Genomic DNA, 10255 nt, shown 5'->3' with positions numbered 1-10255 from the left:
ATGCGAGGTTGCCTGTGGAGATGCGTCGGAGTCCTGGCATCCTTAGTCATCCTGGGGTTCTTCAGTGGGGAGAATAAGGCAGCTCGTGTGGAGTCCAATGCATCACTGGTGAGTACCAGGCCTAGAAGCTTCTCCCTTCACAGGGGAGGGTTAAAGGCTCTAGGCTCATCACGGGCACCCTAAAGGGGAGCATCTGGGGCATCCAGACAGTGCCAGAGAGGAGGTTACCTTGGAACTGGACTGGAGACAGATAGGGTTGGGGGAGGGCAGGAAGAGGATCGGGCATTCCAGACATAAGGTGAAGCACAGCCACCGTAGGAGGAGGAGGTACTGACCAGCAGACATGGAGGAGGAGGTGTCAGCAGACCCGCCATGGCAGATGCTAGTCTTCCCCTTTCTCCTATGAGAAATCGGAAGTGACGTCCCCCAGTGTAAACCTCAGCCCACACAAAAGGGTTTTCAGGCTGAGGCAGTGTGGGGTGGACGTTAAAGATGGCCAGGCTCTGTCTTTCAGAACCCAGCAGAGGCCTGAGCCAAGTTAGAACATGTTTGCCCACAATGACACATGGGCAGTGACTTGGCGGGCAGGTTCTCATTCTATAGGACTCCAAGGCCACATGGCTGTGGCTGAAAAGTTCTGTGTGGGACTCATGACCAGGTGGGGATGGCAGAAAGCTGTAATGGCTCCTGGGAGAGGCCGTGTGCCAGTTGTCTCCAGAGGATCCTAACACTCACCCTTGGGACTGATAATATACCGTCTTATATTCAGAATGAAAAGAAAAAAATAATACAGCAGATCGCTCAGGAACAGATCAGCTCTGAAGTCAAGAGTCATATGAAATACTTCATCAAGATGCAGGAAAATTCCCAAGCACTCCAGCGTGCCAGCTACACGCTTCTGGCTGGAACCTCTCCCCAGGGAAAGTGTGAGTCTGTGGGAAGAGCCATTAGACATAGAGACGGCCAGACAAAGTCTTTCAACCAGAAAAGGAGAGTGGGGTCTGAAGGACGGAGCTGGCAGCTCGAGGAAGCGAGTACGCTGAGTGAGGACTAGCTAGGACAGGTTCCACTTAGGTTCATTTGCCTCCCCCCATCCCTCTTGAATGCCCAGCAGGACCTAAAGGCCAGGGTAACTCTGTGAGGGAGCCTGTGGTGACACTCATTCATGCCAGGCTTCCAGGAAAAGGATGGATGGATGGAAGAGGAACCAGGGGGACTTGGGACGTGGGTGGAGGAAGAAGCGGGTAGTCAAAAAAGAAGAGAGTGTGAACTTATGGTCCTCTGAACGGCATAGCCCAGTGAACTGAACTGGCCAGCCGTGCGGATTTAAAGGGGCCTGAGGATGCTCTAGTCCAGGACTGGGTAAACCACAGTAGTTGAGATAACTCTGAAGGTCAAGGCCAGGCCAAGATCATTTGCTTACATGGTAATAGCTACCTAGTTCCATACCAAAGAAAGCCTTATCCTCTGTGAAGCTTCTCCCATGAGCCTTTCAAAGTATTGAACAAGCAAGTGAGACTTTATACTGTTGAGCGGGAATTCACCTCCCACAGACCTATACTCCCCGGAGAAGATGTGAGCTTGGCTTAGGTGAGGGGCTGGGAAGGAAGTCCTTGGGAACCACCTACTTTGCTGAAGTACTGAGGGTATCCCTGTGTTTCTCAGGGCTGCTGACCGTGGGGATCTCCCCAGTGCAGCGAACCCATGGGAGTTACCTCTTGGACACCCTGAAGTCTCTTTTCCAAGCTTCCTCAGAACAGGACCTGAAATATATGCTGGTATTGGTCCTCCTGTCAGACACTGACCCCACATGGCTCAACCAAATAGTTGCCAACATTTCAGGTCTCTTCACGCCACAAATTGAATCTGGGAGGCTGGCGGTAGTCCACGGTCTGCTTGGTGGCTCCCTAGCAAAGAGCAGAAATCATACCTCACCCTGTGGAGAGCTTTATGCTAGGCAGAAAACAAGTTCTGTCCTCCTCATGAATTTTGCCAGCAACCTCTCTGACTACTTCCTATTGCTAGGAGATAATGTGAGGTGTGCCCCCAGGTTCGTGTCTAATATCTACTGGGCAGTGTCGGCCTGGAAAGAGCTCCCTTGGGTGATCCTGGACTTCTCGGGCCTGAAGATCTCTGGGAAGGTCTTCCACACCAGAGACCTCCCCCGCCTGACCTCCTTCCTGCTCCTCTTCCCCAAGGACGTTCCCACTCACTTGCTTCTCTCTGAATTCAGTCTTCTCTTGTCTCAAAATGTTCCAATTCGCTTCAGTTCCTCCATCTTCTACCACATGGGCAGTTACTCTGAGTTTGAAGGCACGTGCTTTCCTGAGGAGCAAGACAAGGACTTGGGGGAACCAGACAACCCTGCTGCTACTGTCTTCACAGACATGCTCTCGTTTTGGAATACCATCCCACAATATGCCTACATTCTCAACGATGACTGCTTATGGGTCATGAACCCTTTGGAAGGTAACTACTTGCTGGTGGTTCTGGATAAGCCACAAAAAGTCATCCGGGTAGCAGTGCTGACGGGCTCTGCTCACAGTAAGATGAACTTCTTACAACAGGGACAGATACTGTTGGGCTATAGCCTCATGGACTACCCCAAACGCTGCGCTCACTATACCTTGGTAGGACCTGTGGTGAGAGGGCAGTTGGACCAGATGGTATTTTACGAGGAAGATGCTGTGAAGGAGATTAGCTGTATAAAACTTCTGGTGACAGCATCTCATGACTCTGCCATCAGGATCCTACAGATCAGGGTCTGGACAGAGGTCGAGGAAGAGGAGCCTTAGAGATTACCGTGAGATTTCTGCAAGGACTGGCTCTAGGAAGAGAGAAATAAATGCATCAATGGACCAAGAATTTCTCCTCCTTGTGAATACAGTAATTATGTAATTTATTCTCTGAAGTGAGACCCTATGCAGTTGGTTCTTGTAAACTTGACACAAACCTAGACACATCTGAGAGAAAGTGCTTCTGTAAAGCTGGCCCATGGGCAAGTCTGTGGGGCATTTTCTGAAATAGTGTTTGATGTCTTAAACACACAAAAGTGAGCTCCTCAAGAACATCACAGCAGGTCACTCTCTGGCCTCCTGCGCACATACACACACACACACAAACTCTGCTAGGAAGTCAGATGTCATGGCCCATGCCTAGGGTATGGGGGCTCAAAAATTCTCAGTTACCTAATACTAGAAGGGCTATTACATAAGACCCCATCTTAAAAAAAAAAAAAGAAAAAGAAAAAGGAGCTAGATGTTGTGGCGCACGCCTTTAATCCCAGCATGGGGAGACAGAGGCAGGAAGATCTCTGTGAGTTCAAGGTCAGCCTGGTGTACAGAGCTAGTTTCAAGATAACCAAAGTTACATAGAGAGACAATTTCAAAAAAAGAAAGGAAGGAAGGAAGAAAGAAGGGGGAAAAGATGACGTAGGTGTTAATTCTCTAATGGAGAAGAGATGAACTTCAATAAAAATACAAATGAGAGTGTTTTTACATTGTCTGCTTTTTCATTTAAAGTATTTTTTCATACAGAATACTCTGATCATGGTTTTCTTCCCCTCATCTCCTTCCAGATCCTCCCACTCCCCTATGTAACCCCAGCAGTCCAACTCCATGCCTTCTTCCTCTCTCTCGTTAGAAAACAAGGAGCCAAATAAACAAACAACCCAGAATAAAACAGACAAAAAGAAAGTGCAAGAAACACATGTACATGCAGACACACACACAAAAAAAAAGCCATTAAAACACAAAAGCAGAGACCATAATCTATAAGTAAAAGACAAGTATGGTGAACAATGACCAAACAGCAGGGTAGTGGTGGCACAAGTCTTTTTAATTCCAACACTAGGGAAGCAGAGATGGGCAAATTTCTGTTGCCGAATATTTATACGCTGAGAAGATGTATCTTTGCCAAGGTGCTTTCTAATTGGTTTAATAAAGATCTGAATGACCGATGAGAATAGGCAGGATTTCCGGGGAAAGAGGGACAGACACCAGCAAGATGGGGAGCAAGTGCTGTACTGAGGAAAAGAAAAAGCCACGTGGCAGAATGTAGATTAATAGAAACAAGCTAATTCAGTTATAAGAACTAGTTGGGGATAAGACTAAACTAAAGGCCAAGTTTTCATGATTAATAATAAGTCTCTGTGTCATTATTTGCGGACTGGTGGTCCAAGAAAGTCTAACAAGAAAGCTTACTACATATCTGTGAGTTCAAGATCAGCCTAGTCTACAGAGTGAGTTCCAGGACAGCCAGGGCGACACAGAAAAACCCTGTCTCAACCTATAGTTCCCACACTTGGGAGGCAGAAGCACAAGGATCTGTTTAAGTTCAAAGCTGGTCTGGTCTACATAGTTGCAGAGCTCCAGGCTAGCCATCATTACATAGTGAATTCCTGTCTCAAAAATAAATAATAAACAATACACTTACATTAATTTTTTTGAGACGTGTCTGACTGTGTACCCCAGGAAGGCTATGTAAACCCAGCTGACCTTGAGCTCACAGAGATCCACCTGCCTCTGTCCCCCGTGCCAGCCCTCCAGTGATAATATTAAAGTCATGTACCACCTTGCTGGCTCATTACTTTTATGAGGGTGTTTTGTCTACATGTATGTCTGTGAACTAAGTGCATGCACAGTAAACACAGGGCCAGAAGAAGGCATCCATCCCCTGAACTGAAGTCACAGGTGGTTATGAGCCACCAGGAATTGAACTCAGGTACTCTGGAAGGGCATCCATCTTTCACACCCTCTGGAATTCTTTTTATTTTACTTTTTTATTTAGATTTTGTGTGTGGAGATGGGGAGGTTCAAGACAGGGATTCTCTGTATAACTCTGGTTGTTCTGGGACTCTCTGCACCAGGCTGTCCTTGAACTCACAGAGATCCTCCAGCCTCTGCCTCCTAGTGCTGGATTAAAAGTGTGCGCCACCACCACCATCCTACCCCAGCTTTTTAGATTTTAAAAAGTCATTTTTAATCCTGTGTTTGTACGTATGTGTCTGTGTATTGGTATCAGTATGTTCACATGAGTGCATGTCCCTGCAAAGGCCAGAGGCAACAGATCCCCCCGGAGCTGAGTTATGGGCGTTAATGAGTCACCTGACAAGGTTACTAGGAACCAAATCTTCAACTTGGGTCCTCTACAAGAGCAGGTCACACTCTTAACCACTGAGCCATCCCCAGCCCCCCTCCTTTTTTCTTTTCTTTTTTTTTTTTTTTTTTTTTTGACTCAGGCTAAAAACAGCCCTAGAACTTAATGTCTTCCTCCAGGGCACATGGCAGATTTGTTTATAAAGACAGTGACTCCCTGTGCAGAGATTTAGAGGCTGCCTCTCCTGCGATATGAAAGCTGTGAGAATTCTCCTTCCTCCCTAGAGAAGATCTGTTTGTCCCCTAAGCAGAATAATAAAGGTAATGTCTCCCTCTGCGGTGAGTTTGATAGTGATCCTTCTCTGTACAAAACCAGACCTTTCCTTAGGTTAGCACGTCTCAGCCATGGTGCAGACCCTCCATGTGCGCAGTGTCCATGCAAGCCTTGGTGAATCATCCTACACTAGGTTCCCCCTGGAACTGGAGGGCAAGGGGAATTGTGGTCACATGAAGCCTATAGCGTCTGCATCACCAGGGAAGTCTGGCATGTCCCTGGGAAAGCTATCTTCCTGGCAGTGGTTACATTTTCTTTCTTTTTCAAAGATTTATTTATTTATAATATACACAGTACTCCTCCAGCATGTACACTTACATGCCAGAAGAGGGCACCAGATCTCATTTTGAATGGTTGTGAGCTACCCTGTGGTTGCTGGGAATTGAACTCAGGACCTCTGGAAGAGCAGCCAGTGCTCTTAACCACTGAACCATCTCTCCAGATCCCTGATTACATTTTGCTTTGTGTGTTTTTCCTAGAACCCTTTCTTACTTTATTATTCATACTGTTCAAGGTACTTAGTAAACAGAGACTGTTTTCCCCAGAGGCCTGTGCATGGAAGAGAGCAGAAACATTAGATAGATACATGAATGTGTTCCAGAGGAACTGCAGAGGTTTTCTCTCAGCAGAGTGGCACAGTATGCTAAAGTGATAGAAGGAAGCCAGCCAGAGCACTCCAGGAAGAAGCAGGCAGATCTCTCTGAGTTCAAGGCCAGCCAGGACTACATAGTGAGTTCCAGGACAGCCAGGACTACATAGTGACACCCACTCTAAAAAAGTGAATCAATTTAATACATTAATTGCAATTAAAGTAACTGAAGGAGGAAAGATATGGAAATGACACTAGGTAGGATGCAACTATAAGAATCTGCAGAGAAGATGGTGGTGCTTCAGCCAAAGCAACAGCAGGTGGTGAGACTTGGTTAAATGTTGAACATATTTAAGATTGACCAAGATTAGTGAAGACTGTTTGAGGGTTTGAGAAAAGGAGAAAGCAACAAAATGGATTTTTCAATTGACAGAGAAAATAAAGTCATATACAATGTAATATATTTATATACATATATACTTGAATAGCTCTCACTAACATGTACTTCACCTTACAAGGTTCCTTGTTTTTTGAAAAACAAAGAATTGAGACTGTAAAATAAAAAAGCACAAGGGAGCTTTGGAGGTAAAAATTATCCTATATCTTGATTGTGGTGATTACACAAATCTACACATGCTCTAAAATTCATAGAACAATACATCAGAAGCCTACTTCAATGTATAACAATTTGCAATTATTGTATTGTAACAGTGGCATTATGATTCTTCTTAAGGCCTTATCTTTCCAAGGTATATGCTTAAAATATTTAAGAGCAAATTACATGAAACATGAGGTGTTATGGAATATTAGTTTAGGATGTGTTACATTTGTGTTTATGCTATGGAATATTTGTTTAATGATGCAAAGATGTGCTGCTTTCTTCTATGTTTATTGTATTTGTTTACCTCTGTGAAGCTGTGTTACTTTGCCTGTCTAAAACACCTGATTGGTCTAATAAAGAGATGGATGGCCAATAGCTAGGCAGGAGAAAGGGTAGGCGGGGCTGGCAGGCAGAGAGAATAAAAAAGAGAAGAGCTAGGAGCAAGAGAAGGAGAAGAGGATGCCGAGGGCCAGCCCCCTAACCACACAGCCAGTCATGGAGCAAGAAGGAAAGAAAATATATAGAATAAATAAAGATATATAGAATAAACAAAGGTTAAAAAAAGCCCAGAGACTTTTAAAAAGAGAAACAGGATAATTTAAGTTAGAAAAGCTGACTAGAAACAAGCAAAGCTAAGGCCAGGCATTCATAAGAATAAGTCTTTATGCCGGGTGATGGGGTCCCAAAGAGTGAAAAAAACAAACAAAATAAGATTTGCTTCAAAATCATACTGGAAGGGATGAGCAAATTGAATTGCCCAGTGAGCAAAGTGCCTGACGCGCAGGCACGAGAACTTGTGTTTTTCACCAGTGCCCATGAGAAAAGATAGATGTGGTGGTGTGTAACTCTAATCGCAGGTCTAGGCAGTGGAAATGGGAGGATCCTGGGGTTTACAGGCCAGTCGGTGGGTACAGGCAATCAAAGAGCTCCAGGTTCAGTGACTGACCTTGTCTCAAAGATATGGTAGCAGTTGGGTATAGTGGTGAACACTCTAATCCCAGCACTTGAAAATCAGAGGCGCATGGATCTCTGTGTAGACCAGGCTGGTCTCGAACTCACAGAGAACCACCTGCTTCTGTCTCCCTACTACTAGGATTAAAGGCATGCGCCACCACTGCCTGGCCCCCAGAGATTTACTTAATTTTAGGTTTTTCGGGGAGAGGGGGTTCATGAGGTGCTGAGTCAAATCCTTGTTTAAGCCAATAGGGTGATGTTGGGGGTGGAATTGAAGTAAAACTTTAGTTCCCCCTTCCATGCAAAACAAGGTCTCTTTTTTTAAGGCTCCTTCAGAGGAGGTAGAAAAGGGGAATGGTGTTCCACTGTCAGAGTAATGAGCCTGGTTAATATGTGACCTGCGGAATGGCCTGTGAGGCAGACAGGGCTGTTAATATGTGACATGGTGAGGCTGCTACTACCGAAAGGCATGGAGGCTGGGTATGGTCCTGTCAGCTCTTTGTGGCCATGGCCTGTTTACCTGCAAGGCCTGTTTCTCCGCCTGTGCAACATGACTGTTGAGAGCACACAGTATCCAGGATAAGCCATCTCACCTGACCCAGTGGTCCCCAGAAATGCACTCTGTGCGCCCCTTTGGCTGTCATGCTCTCCTCTTGCTCTGTACCTCTCCCTCCCTGCCACATCCCACCCAGGAAAAGGAGGAGGACCTGGAACCGAACCAGGCAGTAAAAAGGTCAGCGGTGTGATCTCTGAGCGTTAGCAAGTCAGAAGCTCCAGAACATAATCCCATGGGTCTCCTAGAACAAAAAAGAAAGAAAGGGCTGGCTGTGGTGGTACATGCCAATAGGATATGCTAAAGAGGCAGAAGCAGGAGGATCACAGATTCGAGGCCCGGTGGTTCACAATCATCTGCAACCCCAGTCAATTTTCCTGACTTATTTGGGCATAAGACATGCACATACATACATACATGCAAAATATTCACACACACACAAGACAAAATGAGGAATTATTTTTAAAAATTAGAAAGTATGGCTTCATCCTCTCCCTCTCCCCTTTCAACTTCCTACACTGGGCACACGTTCCTTTAGTCCGTGTTTCTGAACGGTGTTTAAACAATGTTTCAGAGCAGACATTCTAGCTGCACTCAAAATTCTGCGTGGTGGCGCACGCCTTTAATCCCAGCACTCGGGAGGCAGAGGCAGGCGGATCTCTGGGAGTTCGAGGCCAGCCTGGTCTACAAGAGCTAGTTCCAGGACGGGCACCAAAGCTACAGAGAAACCCTATCTCGAAAAACCAAAAAAAAAAAAAAAAAATTCTGAGTGACATCTTCAGTCAGCCCAGAGAAAAAAGCCAAAACCTTTCTTGGGTCACTCAGAGTTGACTGAAAACCAAGGCTTCATTGTCCCTCATGTCCCAAAGGTATTCATTTCTGATGTCGGTAGTGTCATGTGTGGACCGTTCATCCATCACTGTATCTCAAATAGCAAGTGCCACTTTGGGAAACATGTCTGAGAAAGCATGACCATGGCAAATGTGCAGCCCCAGCGGCTTCTGGCGTCTCTTTCTGGTTTCTGTTCCATGCTTATACTGTCAATAGAGCTGAGTCCTGAGCTCTAAGGGCGTCTTGGGGCTGTCTTCTGAGCTATAGTATAATATGGTATAGTATAGTATCGTATCGTATACTATAACAATTATATAGTATAGTAGTAGAGTAAATGAGCTGCTATCCATTTAGCATTTTGCCTTCTGACATTACATTAAAAGCAAGCACATCACTAGGCCTCAGAATAGTCTATGAACCAATTACTCAAAGATCGTTAAGTATATTCATCTATAAATGAAGAAACACAGAGGAATGGAGTAAGTTGTCCAAGGTCACAGGGCCACTAGGGGCTAGAGGCACCGTTCTTGTGTAGTGCTGAGGACCCATACTTGGTGGGAAGCTTGACTTGAACCAAAAGGAAGCCCTTGATTTTTAAAAATATTGATTTATTATTTATTTTTGTTTTGCATATGAGTGTTTGCCTTTATGTATGTGTGTTTCAAACACGGTATATACCATGCATATAGTGCCTGAGGATGCCAGAAGAGCGCATCAGAACCCCTAGAATTAGAGTGACAGATGGTTGTCTCAGTATGGGTGCTGGAAAAGCAGACAGGGTCCTCCACAAGAGTGGTGAGGTCTTAACTACGAAGCCCCTCCTGACTGATACTGATGAACTGATATTGTGAGCAAAATCAGTTGTTTTGTTTGAAGGACTAGGAAATGAAGTTGCCCAGTCACTCTTCTGAAACAGACATCAGCCTGTCAGTACACTTGTCTGGCAAGGCAACCTGTTGGGAAAAAACAACAACAACAAGAATTGCCATCTGATGCCTTCCTGTTCTACTTTAAGCCTCTCTCTGGCTCAACACTCCAGTTTCCATGAGGCTTTCAAACCGACTAGAAGATACTTATCACGCGAATTAGCCTGGCTCCATGTTAGACGGAATTGTCATCCCTTCCCTTTGGGGTACTTGTAAGTGGCGGAGACCTGAAAGCTAGAAGGAAGTGGGCTGAGACTGCCTAGCTACCCGCATCCTTGGACCACCCAGTCCATAGGGAAGAGGCAAGCCACACCGGCCCTCCTCCATAGACCACGCCCTGGAGAGCTCCGCCCCCGGGCCCGCCCCGCGGC

The 10255-nt window shown here is 45.7% G+C and overlaps 1 protein-coding gene across 1 annotated transcript; it reads left to right on the top strand.

Moving 5' to 3' along the window:
* LOC130874165 (alpha-1,3-mannosyl-glycoprotein 4-beta-N-acetylglucosaminyltransferase-like protein MGAT4E) lies at positions 1-2795 on the top strand. Its single transcript, XM_057769148.1, has 3 exons — positions 1-108; positions 770-926; positions 1666-2795. Exons 1-3 carry the CDS (start codon positions 1-3, stop codon positions 2793-2795), a joined length of 1395 nt encoding a protein of 464 aa, XP_057625131.1.
* The last annotated feature ends 7460 nt before the right edge of the window (positions 2796-10255 follow it).

Source organism: Chionomys nivalis, chromosome 5 (genome assembly GCF_950005125.1).
Source record: "Chionomys nivalis chromosome 5, mChiNiv1.1, whole genome shotgun sequence".
NCBI classification, from domain to species: domain Eukaryota; kingdom Metazoa; phylum Chordata; class Mammalia; order Rodentia; family Cricetidae; genus Chionomys; species Chionomys nivalis.
The sequence above is the reverse complement of the archived record's forward strand: the minus strand, read 5'-3'. Positions and strand labels throughout refer to the sequence as shown.